Here is a 13,819-nt window from a genome sequence, read left to right on the forward strand (position 1 = left end):
TTCTTTATACAAAGGCTTCCTGGATATTTTCTTAAAGCACCCTATGCTGGAACAGGCAGATTACTTCTGAAGAAGGATTCATGCTTAAAGTTTATAATTCAGGTGCTTAGGGACTAGGCGGTAGGAATTTTGAAAACCATTGTATTCGAGTAGAAGTAGGGAAGAGGACTTCTGTAGAAGAAGAGAGAAGAAATAGAGATACATTGGGACTGTTGTAAAGATGGTTAAGGGGTGAAGAGAAAGGAGCTTTCAGTTAGTGGATATTTTGATGTTAATCTTCAGTTTTGGAAGTAGAAGTCTCACCATGATTGCATGACACTGTCCTCTGTATGGGAAAATGGTTTTGGTTTACCTGAAGAGAGTATTTATGAAATTAACTCGTTATGTTTAGTCAAATCGTTGTGCATATATGCTTGAGGAAATGTTGATCTTTGCTGAGGTACTCATTATCCATTTCTCTGATAGAAAACAGCAATCCTAACTACAATTGGTGTCTTGGAGGAGCCACTGGGGAATGCTCGTCTTCATGGATCTCGTTTAATAGCTGCTCTGCTTCACACAAACACTCCCAGTATTAATCAGGAACTATGCAGACTCAGTACCATGAATTTATTACTTGTAAGTGCAACACTGTGACTAGGGAGAGGGGGAATAACTTTACACTGGAAACAATTTTACTTTCCCTTTCATCTGTTCAGTGCAAGGTAGTTTGCTTCATGTGTGCTGGTGTCAATTGTTTTTCTAATCTACTGAAAGGAGGAACATCCGTCCTCAGAATAGTATTTGTAATACAAATACAGTTGCTTAGTATTTTGAACTGAACCTTTTGCTTCAAATTTATTGTTACAATAATTAGTAGTTGTATCAGCTCTCATAATACAGAGAGCTGATCTTTTTGTCTAGCTGTGAACAGGGACATGTTCTGAAAACTGCTGATAGAACCTGGACAATCTTTCAGAAAATTATTTTCATACATAGAAATTTAGTTAATATTTTTCTTACGATGAAGTCAACCACAGAATAGATAACTTTTTTTTTCAGCATGTCTGTGCTGTGAGCCCTAGCTGTGTAGGAGAGTATTTCCCATGTGCTCAGTTTGTTGGAAAGTATGCATTACAGCAGAGCAAACAGAGCACATTCAACCATAAGTGGATGCTAAGGTGTACAAGTAAAATTGTTTTAGTGGAATTGCTGATTATACAGCTAATTGAGCAGTGTTCAAATATCATTTGATTGTTAAGAACGGAAAGATGTATCTAGAGTGAATTCTTTTGTTTCTCTTTTTTTTTTCCCCAGGACTTATTTTTTAAATACACATGGAATAACTTTTTGCATTTCCAAGTGGAATTGTCCATAGCAGCTATCCTCTCGCACTCTGTGCAAGAGGGAAAAACTACTACTAATGACCTAGAAAGCAAAGAAGAGGTGCTGAATGGAAATGTGGCCACAGAGAACTTAAAGACTCCAGAAAACAATACCGAGAATATCATGGTTACTCATGTAAGTCTGGTCGTGTCACCTGAGAATTTTAGACTGATTGATTCAGTCTGCATATGCATTAACAAGGAAATGGTATGACGAACTGTTCAAGAAGATGGAGTTTATTTAAAAGTGTCTAGCTATAACTTGATTCTGTCAGTTCTGGATGGAAGTGTACTTGCTTTTGTGCATTTGTTGTTAGCATCCAATTACAAAATAAACATACCACCCATCTCATTTAATGGGCTTGTTGAATCTATTTTTATTTAATTTTTTTAGTAAAGATGTATATAAACTTTGGACAAAAAAAATAGCAACTACAACTAGCTGACTATGTTTTAGCTTCTGCATGGTGGCCCTAATGATGAAAATTTTTTGTTGTGTTTGTAACATGACAATGTTCTTCATTGCTGCTTATGTGAAGCCCAAAAGCAGGCTGAAGATGTGTGTAGGTATTGCTGTTTTCCCTGGATCCTCTGAGGAAAAATTTGAGAAAGAAGAAACTTGAGCTCTTGGGAAAGATAAGTGCTGAACTTTAAGTTCTTGTTCAGTAGGAGTGAAGGAATGAACAAAAGTAACTACAGTTCAATACAGACTTTTTAAGGCATGAGTCTTACTTTGGCAAACTTTTGAAATGTTCTTCCTATCTCTTTTTTTTTCTTCTTTGTTTTTTTTTCCCTCTAGCTGTTCCAGAAATGCTGCCTAGTGCAAAGGATATTGGATGCCTGGGAAGCCAATGACAAAATACAGTAAGGGATTTCGGGTTCAGAAGGCTGCAGATTTAGAATGTTGCCTTGAAATATTCTTTCAATTATTTGGATAATTTACAATTTAATGGTGTAAAAAATGATTTGGATTATGATTTGGAATTAGTATTATTTGCATGTTAAAAACCAAATTTACTAAATAGGCATATGATTTGAAAGCATGATTTTTTCAAAGTGTCTATAATGTCTCAGCCCAAACACACAATATGCCTCTTTCTTGCTTTCTCAGGAAATTACATGGCATAGAACTTTTTTCTTTCTTTCTTTCTTTTTTTTTTTTTTTTAAATGCATAATTATATTCTCCCTAGAGTGAGCAGCTATGTGGAAACTGAGACGGGCAAGCATTTTTGCCCCAGATTTGCCCCACATTTAATATTCTAACTTTATAAACTACTTGGATTTCATGCTGATTGCAGCAATCATAAGAACAAGTTAATTTTAAAAACCCTAAAACACATTGAAGTGAAGTGAAAACACTATCTAGACTTCTGTTTCTTTGTCCATCTAAATGCTTTGGTCCTCTCCCATTATTTTGATCTCTTTATGGCTTCAGAGTGCCTTGTAGTCCTGCTGTAATTGTTTTAGGCTTACTGTCAGGCCATAATTGCTGGGTTGAGTTTTGGTTTGACTTTTTTTTAAATTTGGATTTGTTGGGTTTTTAGGGGTTTTCCCTCTTGCAGCCCCTAGGGCTGTTGATAAAAAATTTCACTGATAGTTTAATTACACAACTATCATTGTGCACAGTCTTGTAGGTAACAAAAATATCTGTGGCTGCTGCTTAAAAGTTTCCTAATTAAATTAGACAGGAACTAGAGCTCATACATATTTTATGCCAAATAGTTCCAGTCACCATATTGGAAAGAATTTTAATGGCAAGAAAAAAATACTGAGTTAACAAGAGGTATCTCAGATGGTGTGCTTTAAGGAGTTTGATTTATATGAGGTTTATTGTACCACTCAGTGAGGAGATGGAGTCAAGCACTGGGAGCCCCAGGGTCAGCGATTCCAAATTAAGAGCTTGGGAATTATTTCTTAAAAATCATCAGCAAGAATGGTGGTAATATATTTTCCTGTTGGAACATGGAATTTCTCCCTGGGTTCTCTTAGTTTTAGTCGTTCCATATGTTCTTGATGAAGGACTTTGTAACTATTAGAATTTAACTTCTAGGTAACCCACATAATTCTTTTACTGCAATCCATTTGATCTGCCTGCATAATTAGAATTGAAAATAAAGTAAGCCTGGTCATCAATGTGAGCTTATAGGAAACGTCAGTTTCCTGCAGCACATCTTTGCCTTCCTACTGATGTAAGTGTAGTAACCACCAATTGTGGCATGGTTGATAAAAGTATTTGAAAGTGTTGAAATAAAAGTTAATTTTGCATGTTTGCTGTCTTCATTCTAGCAGTGTGTAGGGTCTGCTCAACCAAGAAAACATGTTGTATAGGTACTTCCACAGGACCAGGCAGATACAGCGTTGCTGTATGCTGCTCTTGTCACCGTAGGCTTTAAATTTTTGAGAAAGCTGAGCTTTGCAAGTTTGCTGAAAAACATACATTTTTATGGAGAGCAGTAGGGCACTGCCATGTCCCTTGGCCCCATCCACCCGTGGGTTTTGTCCTCCAGAGCTCTTGTGCAGGTCTGTACAGGGCCCTTGTGGATGCTGGTGTAACCCCTTGGGTGTGCCTGCATGGCCCTGGGGGTCTGGGGGTACCCCAGCTGCAGGTGGGCTCTAACCTGAGGCTGGGGGTGCTGGAGGTGGCCTCAGGCTTGCGGCAGGACTGCTGCAGCTGAGGTGCTCAGCAGTGTTTTGGGTACGGGCTGGAGCTGTTCGCTGTCTTGTTGGGTTGGGGTTGCGAGAGAAATTGCCATGAACCTGTGTGCAGAAGGTTGTAGCACGGCAATGGGAACTTGTTTCCAGGTGTTCAGTTTGAGTAGTTCTCAACCCTGAATTTTGGGGTTAGTGCTTTCCTTATTTTAGGATGTCTGCTATGAAGACAGGCTGAGGGAGCTGGGGCTGTTCAGCCTGGAGAGGAGAAGGCTCAGGGAGTCCTTAGAGCGGCCTTCCAGTACCTAAAGGGGCTTGTAGGAAAAATGGGGACAGATTTTTTAATAGGGCCTGTGGCAATAGGATAAGAGGATATGGTTTTAAGCTGAAAGAGGGCAGGTTTAGATTAGATCTAAGGAAGAAATTCTTTACTGTGAGGGTGGCGAGGCACTGGCACAGGTTTCCCAGAGCAGCTGTGGCTGCTCCATCCCTGGAAGTGTTCCAGGCCAGGTTGGACGGGGCTGGGAGCAACCTGGTCTAGTGGAAGGTGTCCCTGCCCCTGGCAGGGGGTTAGAACTAGATGGTCTTTAAGCTCCTTTCCAACCCAAACCATTTTGTGATTCTCTGTATGTACAGATACAGTTTCTATTGGCTTTGTACTCTGGTTTTTGGTGCAGGAACATGTGGAGGGATGAGGATTTGTTTTCTAAACCATCTAGTCCCCTCACCTGCAAATGTTCAGCTCCAGCATTAGGAGAAAGCCCGAGATAATTTCACAATAAACTTTTTAGAGATTCAGGAGATGATTACACTTTTCAAGGGGTGTGTAGGACATGCAAAAAAAAAAAAAAAAAAAAAGCTTAAAATGTAGCTGTAAGTGCATGTGATCAGGAGAGCTGATACTGTCTGATGGCTTTGCTGTATTTGACCTGTCAGCTTAGACTGCTGCACACAGATGCCCCCGAGCAAGGGTAGAGAAGAATTTACATGAGCACAGCATGCCATCTCAAAATTAGCTCTGATGTACTTAGTTCTTCCTCTCTCCCAAGGAAAAATGAAAGTCTTTATTATGCATGGACTCTGTTAGCATCTAGGAAAGAAACCTTTGTTTTACAGCTGGAGGCTTAGTGACCTGAGGTGGAAACTTACTGTTACCCTGTTTGTAAGGGGATTATTTTTGTTCAGTTTGATTCCAACCCACCAATTTGATTTGTGGTGGCTTGAGTTAACCTTGGATGCTCCTTGGGCTACATCAAGAAATAATAATTTCTGAATTTGACTTGAGGATTTGGGAGTTTCGTTTGGGTTTCTTTTCAGCACCTGCCCGTTTAAAGGCAGAAATGCTGTTTCTAAACATGGTACTGTGAAATTTCTTGCCAGGAATCTGCCACTGGATTTAGGTTTTTGTTCTCAAATCTCATCAGTCCTTCTTTGGATACTGTAGAAAGCACAATTAGTTCAGGCTTTTCATCCCACAATTTTTAGATTGCTGCTTTGCTATTTAGTGAAGGAGAACCAATGAAGATTCAAAGAAAAGTGACTTAGGAACTGCCTGGACTTAATGGTGGCTTCTTACACTTTTTTTGTAAGGGGGAAATCTAATAGTTGTAGATTACTGTCTTTTGTTCTCTTGAATTCATCTGCTTAATACTTCAATTGCAAGTGAAACTCTCTAAAGCTTTCTCAGTAGTAGTGATGTAAATTCTTACTGCTGTGAGTTTTCTTTAGTGAAAATTATAATCAGATTATTTATTTCTGCAGCGGTCTTTCAGTATACCCGATTAGCTTCCTCATTGTAACTGGCTTAAATTTTATCACGTGTATTCTGAACTGGATGAGCGATCTCTTCCATCTCAATACATGAGAAAATGCAGAAAGGTTCAGTTCTAGCTAAACTCCTCCTGTGCCTTGCCTGCATGAGCAGAGGGTGTTCCTGCTGAGTCTCTGCTGCATCTTCTATACTAACTCTGCTTGGTGTAATGTGTACATATGTCAGACTGTTGCAACAGTGGGGAACTCTTAGCATGGCTAGGTTATGAAGGCGGTTATGACTGTGACCCTGGGATTCCTGCTGCCTGGTTATGTTGCTACTGGCTGTTTTCTCTTTTCAGGGCAGAAGGTGGAATGAGGCGAGGCAATATGGGCCACCTCACCCGGATAGCCAATGCTGTAGTACAGAATATGGAGAAGGGCCCCATGCAGACTCAAATTAGTGAGTTCATTAAAGGTACGTGCTCCTTTCTCTAGTCCTTCTTTTTTTTCTTGATTAAATAATACTTTCAGGCCTTTTGGAAAGACTTTTATTGCACGTATTTTGTGAGGGTCCCTTTTATAATGAAAATAATTTCCAGTTAAATATCACAGTTTCCCGTAACTTAGAAATAATGTCTAGGCCAAATTTGGTTGCTCTTTGTTTTCATACAATCATATTGAGATGGAACTTTGTTTTTGCAGCCATATACTGAAGGTATCCTTTTAGAGCTAAAGAATACTTCTTTTCTTCCGGATTTATGTATATGTTTATAATGCTTATTTACAGCATTCTAGGGTGGTGTTCCTCTACTTCCTTATTATTGTATTTGTCTGAAAGGAAGGGAGACACAAGAATAAATGATGACAGAGACCCTCCATCTTCACTTTGTTGGAGATATTCACATTGCCAGGCTTTGTCCATCATATCTTCATTGGATTTAATTTGAGAACTAATTCTAGCTGACATTTTTGTGTGAGAGGAAATAAGATTTTCCATCTGCATCTATTAAGGGAAATAATGAACGCAAATGTGACTTGAGTTTTCACTTTTGGCATATAACAAACATATCAAATGGTAATATAGTAACTCGGTGTGTTGTCATATCCACATGAAATTTGAGAAGTTATAAATATTTTAGTAAAGACTGCAAGTTTCACAAGTCCTGGTTATTTCTCTCTCTTGTTTTACTGTACTGGGTCTGGCTGGGATGAGGATAACTTTATTCATAGCAACCATGCGGTGCTGTGTTTCAGAGTAGTGACTAAAATGGTGTTGACAACACAGCAATGTTTTAGCTCTTGCTGAGCAGTGCTTGCACAGCACCAGCACCAAGGCTTTGTTATCCACTCTGCCCCCCTGCAGCAAGTAGACTGGGGGGGTGGACAAGAGGCTGGGAGGGGACACAGCCAGAAGCCAGACAGCTGACCTGGACTGATTGAAGGGCTATTCCATGCCATATACTCAGCAGTAGGAACTGGAGGAAAAGTCTTTCTGAGGTAGCTCCTGCTCAGAAACTAGCTGGGCATCAGTCTGCTATTGGGAGATGGTGAGTGAGTGCCTTTGCATCACTTGGTTTGGGTTTTTTCCCCTCTTTTCTCCAGTTATTAAACTTTATCTTAGCCCATGAGTATTTCTTGCTTTTGGTCTTCCAGTTCTCTCCCCCATCCTGCTGTGGGGAAGACTGAGTGAGCAGCTGGGCGGGTGCTTAGTTGCTGGCTGGGGTCAACCCACTACAATCACCATGAAAGAAAAGGAAGGGAAAAATGTAGAACTCAAGTCACATGTTTACAGTTTTCAGAAAGTTGTAGTAGAAATTTTGCATCTTTAGGCCACTGTAATTCCACAAGTGAGTTAAGTCCAGCAATATCTTACTGGTTGGCCTGATGAAAGATGTTCCTTTCTCTGCAGAATTTACCATTTTTAGAAAATCATGAGTAAAATTTAATTCACTTTGCAGAATGTTTGCATAATGCATGCATTACTTAGTTCATGTGCAGGTTTATGTGTCTGCTCAAAAACTTGTAGGTAACCAGTGGGACTAAATGACTGGCTTTGATCCCTTCTTATTGAGATGTGGTAATCTTTATGGTGATCTTTTTATTACAGAGCTACCTGAAGATTGCAGAGGGAGATGGGAGAGTTTTGTAGAAGAGACGCTGACAGAAACAAACAGGAGGAATACAGTGGATTTGGTGAGAACAGTGATATGGTGCATATTTCAGATAGATGTACTATTTTCTGGACTTAAATTTTAAAAAGTGATATCCTGGGTTTTTTCTTCTTTTGCTTGTTTTTACGAAGAAGATGTACAAGGGTAGAGCGTTTGTAGAAAACGTACTCCATAATAGTTTTTCAGGTAGCACAACTCTGATAAATGTTGGAAAACTGGTGCATGTTTGTGTGTTATTTCACTGGGACAGTTTCTGCCTTCTGAGGAGTCTGTTTTTTGTTTGTGTGGAACAAAAGTATTTGAGCTCTCTCTGCTTTGTTGTGCTTATTGTTTTGTCCTTTTTTCAGGTGAGCACTCACCATCTGCACTCTTCCAGTGAGGATGAAGACATTGAGAGTGCTTTTCCCAATGAACTCTCTCTCCAGCAGGTGAGCTGACAACATGCTTTTCACTATTCCTGGGAAGCTTGCTTCTCTGATTTGCCCTTAATCCTTCCTAGTATAGAGCAGCTTTCTAGATTCTACTCTGAGTCAGTGTGTGTTCAGCTTTTTTGTGTTTTTCCAGTATAGTTACTTACATGGTTTAGACTCCAATTTGGAATAAATTTGGCTCAGACTGCATTCAAGTCCCAGATACACGATGTGCCTCACATTTCTGTGAGGCACTGCATATTTCTTGCTCTTTTCCTGATTCTCTTCACTCTGGGTGGTCCTGATGTTGTAGACCAGTTGCAGCAACTTGCTGTAGTTCCCAGCCAACCATGTAGTGTGCATCACCTACCTGCAGTAGAATGGGAGCTGACAGAGGGGTTCTACTTCCTCTTGGGCTATGCAGACTGTTAAAAACTGAAGGAGCCATACTAAAATGTTAGCAGTAAGCGGGAGCAGTAAGCAGTAAGCCTTGACTTAGGAGGAAACAGAGGTAATTAAAGGTTCGCTTGCATTTAGCAAAGATCTCGGGATCCTCAAAATCTGAGGTATTCTGCTAAAGGTCCATCAAATTATGGAAGCTGCTTTTCAGGATGAAGCATTTGGACAAGATTCTCCAACCTTTCTTGATACTAAGAACATAAAGAGCATTAGTAGAACATATTTAGTAGGAAGCTACCTATGTGGAATAAAAAGACAATCTTGATCTGAAATCTAATTAAGGGTAAAAATGAGCTGAAAGTAGTTTATAGTTACTCTGTTGTCCAGATACTCTGGCTGCTCTTGACGTTATAAATACCTTTCTTTTCGTCAAATGAGACTTAGAAAGTACATTAAAAAGGAAAAATGCGTTGCCTTTGTAAAAAAAAAAAAAAAAAAACAACCACCAAAAAAACCCACAACTTTTTTTTTTTCTTTTACTCTGATAACTGTTACTAGAAATACCGACAGGAGCCCACAGGACTCCTCAGACAGGAACACAGGTCCTTCGTATTGCCTCCAGCGAGTTCACAACAAAAGTGCAGCTGCAGAGATGCGTGTTTGAATTACTTAGCTGTAACTGGAGTGGGCTACCTACCAGTATTCAGAATTATCCTCCAAATAGGAGAAATTATCTGAAGGGTTGGGGGGGAGCAATGCATAAGAGCAAGTGTGAGATTCTATTTAGAGACAGAAGCAATCCTTTTCATAAATAGAGAATGAGGCATGGATGAGTAGGCAAGAATGTCGCCAAAAGCGTATCTGTGCAATTATCCTGGGGTGCTAGCTGAAAAATAGAAGACCCAAGCTGCTGTGGGAAACCCAACGTAATATGTGGGAGTGTTGTCTCAAAGACCTGGGGAATAATTTTTCCATTCTCCTTGGTAAATGTCCACTTGGAGGTAGTGAACTTCAGAAGTGATTTGTATTAGCAAAAGGTAATCTAAAGGATAGTAGTGAGAATGATCAAAGGTGTAGAACGTTAACACAGGAAGAAAATTTGAAAGAATTGGTCCGCTTTGTCAAGAGAAGACAAGGTCATATGAAGACATATGCCTCATCCTACAAGGAAGAGGATTTTCGAGGAATTGAAGAGTACCTTCTTGGTGTCCATGGTGGGCTTAATTTGCAGCAAGGTGAATTTCATATTGCATTGGGGAAAATAAATGAAAAGCACCAATACAATGTTCTAATAGAATAATGAAGCCAGCAAATGGTTTCCTAGAAAAATGTCATTAACTCTCTTTGGAAGAAGTTAAGAGCAGATCAGAGAAGCATCTGTCCAGGGCTTGCAGAAATCTGTTTGATCCTGCTGTGAGAATGGGGGATGGTGTAGGTGATTTCTCAGAATTTGTCAGTTTTGTATGATACCAGTGTTTTTCTAGAACATGTGTTTTCAGCCAGCTTAATTGAGTATCTTTGAATATCTTAATGATAGCTCTTTTGGGGTTCTGTTGCTCAGGCCTTCTCAGAGTACCAGATCCAGCAGATGACAGCTAACTTCGTGGATCAGTTTGGCTTTAATGATGAGGAGTTTGCAGACCAGGATGATAATATCAAGTAAGTTTATAAAACTTCAAAAGCCTTATATTTAGCATGTAAGCCTCTTTGCATATAATCTTGTTCTGGTTCAGGTTTTAAAATGAACCGCACTGTATACCTCCTTCAGTTTGAAACAAAAGACTGATCAGTGGCTTGAAAAACAGCTGACCTTTTTTTCCTTTCATAGGAGTCCACCCTTGATCTCCAAAGACCGTTTTAGAGCTAAGGAGAAGTACTTCTTCATTTTGAAGAGAAACATTAAATAAAACATGCAACTATTATCTGTCCATATTCTAGAATAAATTTAATTGCACAGAAAGCAAAGCATTACAGCAAACGCTAGGCAATTACAGAAATATTTTCCAGTGGCATTAAGTCTTTATTGAAATTAGGAGTAGAAGAGAATAGCGTTCTGATGAAGTCCACAGGAAAATTTAGCCATTATCTCCCTTAAAAAAAGGAAGCATAGATAAGGCAGGAGCAAATAACAGTTCAAAGAAGGCAGATGTAGGTGGATTTAATGATACGTGACTTGCTGAATTCAGTGTTGGAATTTGTGCTGCTTTTACAGAATAACTACTATAATCTAATTAAAACTGCAGGTCATTGTCTCACCTTGAAAATTGTACCTAAGGAAATTACTGGGACTGTAATTATCCTGCTTGTCCATAATGGTTCAGAAATTGTAACCATTTAGTATAGTTACTGGTAGAAAAGTGCTACAGGAGGATAACCCAGTGTGTTTCCTGCTCATCAATTTTGCCCATTTGCCATCATCTCATTGCAATGTTCATCTCAATCAAAGGAATTATTTGTCATCCAAGGTGACAGGGAGAGTATGTGACTGCCATACCCACTGTGCATACTGTCCTACGGCTGACACTCATAGGCCAGCAAATGTTGAGTCTGTTCTCTGAAGAACTGCAGGATCCTGGTGTCTTGGAATCCTGACAGAAACTGGAATCTTTTAGCCCAGAAAGCTCAGGGTATGCCACATGGCTCTGACTCTTCGGCTGCTCCAGATTTGATTTTTTGAGGATTTTTTTTCTGGTTCTGCTCAGACCATATTTTTAGCAACCCTTGGCTTCCATGAAATACCTTAAATGAAGTTATGGTGTGGAAATAGTTCCGCTGCTTTAGAGTTGCTTTCAGGCATGAATCAGAGTAGAGTCATAAGATCCTTAGGGTCTTAGGAACTCCATTAAGGTGTTTGCCAAATAGTTGGGAACTGTATTCTAACATGGAGAAAGATTTTGGAGTCCACCTTTCTGAGCATTGTAGATGTCAGAACTTCAATAAGGCCCAGAAGTTCCAGACTAGAATGAGAGTTAAAATGAACGTGGATTACTCTAGTTCTACTCATTTTTAAAAAATAAAATACAATTTTAACCTCTGTGGGACAGCAGCAAATCTTGAACTTGTTTGTCTGCGTGGAAGGAAAGAGTTAACTTATATGAGGAGCTGCTGATGGTAGCTAATGTCATTTTTAAAGTGAACATGAAACAGAATGAAATCTGTAACTGGGATGTTATCCCTCTATTTGTGATTAGAAAAGGAGAAGAATACACTACAAAGCGGTTCCGACACTGAACTTTCTGAGAGTGGTACTTGTCATCTCTTCTCCAGCTCTTGAAAACTGTTGCAGATACTAATTTGAATATTTGAAGAAATACTAATAATGATTCAATGTCCTGGTTATTTGCGCGACAGTATTTTTTGCTAACTAAACAGGCATCTTTAAAAAGAAAATAACACTGTCCAAACTTAGAGATGCGTAGATGCGGTCTGTTGCCCCGAACTGCCAGTCGGTTTGAGTTTTTTGGCCTGTAGCACCCTCTGCTGTTCTTCCAATAGATGCTCTTAGGTCTGCATCAGAAATTGGGTTATTTACTAATTTTTGCAGCATACATGTCTTAGTAATGCATTGGGGTTGTTGAGCCGCTCGTATGCTAAGATTCCCTGAAGTTACTGTAATTATGTTAAAACAGGTGGGTGCAGTCCCTTATGGATAATTCTGGGTGTATGCCTACCGTGCAGAGTTTGGTCCTGTCTCTGGGTCTTGTCTCATGCTGAGGAACCCAGTGGAATTCCTGGGCGAACGCAGGACTGGAATTCCAGAGCAGCTGGGTGCAGCTCCTTCTCTTTTTAGTTAATTATGAGGTTTGGGGTTTTTTTCTATAAGATTTGGATCAGCTGGAGAGACCTGGTGAAAAAATTAAGATAGTCTTTATGTTCCATAGGTACCATGAGAGTTGCAAAATAACAGCCAGACATTGCTGTGGTTGCCATGAAGCCCCAAAATATCCTATCAACGTGATAATGACAAAAATTTTTCAATTGAGTATTGAATCAGACCTAAGAATGAAGATCTGAAATATTCTTTCATCTCGAAGAGAGGAGACCATTGTGCATAATACAGAAGTGAATATTCAGGGAACAAACACAGAAGGCATTTAGTGGTCGTATGAAGTGTCTCTGTGGTTAGCTATCCTCCAGTCTTGTGCTGGGGATGCAGAAGTGCTTTGTTACTCCATGCCATCACTAAAGTTTCTTTCCCTTCTTTTTGCAGTGCTCCGTTTGACAGAATTGCAGAGATAAACTTCAATATAGATGCAGATGATGACAGTGTAAGTGGGTATTTTGGTATGAAACAAATATTTGGGATTAAATAATTATTTATTTAATAGAGCAGATCTGCCAAGGTTATGCTTGAATCAGCTGTTGTTGTTTTGAAAGAAGAAGATTTGGTATGTTATTTTGGTCAAGGAGAAGGTGTCCTCATGACTGGGTTCATTTAAGGAGCTCAGGGTGTTACATGTACCCTCAGAGAATCTCCCTACAGTTTACAGCTTTGGTGAGGATGTTCAGTAATAGTACTCTTTACATTGAAGGAATCTTCACACCCCCCCCAGCAGTGTCAATCTGTTTTCCTTATTTTCACTCTGATCATCTTCTCGTAGCCAGACTAGGAAAAAACGCAAATAGAGAGCACTGGGTTTCTTAGGGGTCTAAATACTGCCATGCTGTGCCTTGCCTTTTCTGTTTATTGACTTAAAATCAGTACTCACTGAAGAAGCTGGACAGTGGCTAAAAGAGGTGATGCCAGGCTCATTCTCCTGACCAAAGCTTGGTTTTGTCAATACTAAGACTTAGGTTTCCTTAGTCTTAAAATACTTCCTTTTTCACTTAAACAGTACTACAGAGAGTTTTTCTTCTCTCTTCTGGTGCTCTGTACAGTGCTTTGTTGATAAAGAAAACTTGTTTTCTTTTTGAATTTGCCAGCTAAGTCTACAGCCACCAATAGCTATTTATATGCTTTGCTTAACTTGCTTTTTTCCTGAGTAGGCAGTTTTTGTGTGTGATGGAATTCTAATGCAGTTCCAAGATGGTCAGTTTGTGAATGTATTCCTAAGGCAATTACTTCCAGACCTC

The 13,819-nt window shown here is 39.5% G+C and overlaps 1 protein-coding gene across 2 annotated transcripts in view; it reads left to right on the forward strand.

Moving 5' to 3' along the window:
• Positions 1–13,819, forward strand: part of PPP6R2 (protein phosphatase 6 regulatory subunit 2) — a 106,124-nt gene that overhangs the window by 73,796 nt on the left and 18,509 nt on the right. For both annotated transcript variants that reach the window (XM_080392793.1, XM_080392792.1), the window contains 8 exons: positions 466–618; positions 1,297–1,500; positions 2,164–2,228; positions 6,126–6,241; positions 7,874–7,959; positions 8,285–8,365; positions 10,308–10,405; positions 12,957–13,014. In XM_080392793.1, the coding sequence (XP_080248919.1) occupies positions 466–618; positions 1,297–1,500; positions 2,164–2,228; positions 6,126–6,241; positions 7,874–7,959; positions 8,285–8,365; positions 10,308–10,405; positions 12,957–13,014 (861 nt within the window). The remainder of the gene's footprint in view (positions 1–465; positions 619–1,296; positions 1,501–2,163; positions 2,229–6,125; positions 6,242–7,873; positions 7,960–8,284; positions 8,366–10,307; positions 10,406–12,956; positions 13,015–13,819) is intronic.

The sequence above is a fragment of the Falco punctatus genome (assembly GCF_963210335.1).
Source record: "Falco punctatus genome assembly, chromosome: 6".
Lineage (NCBI taxonomy): Eukaryota > Metazoa > Chordata > Aves > Falconiformes > Falconidae > Falco > Falco punctatus.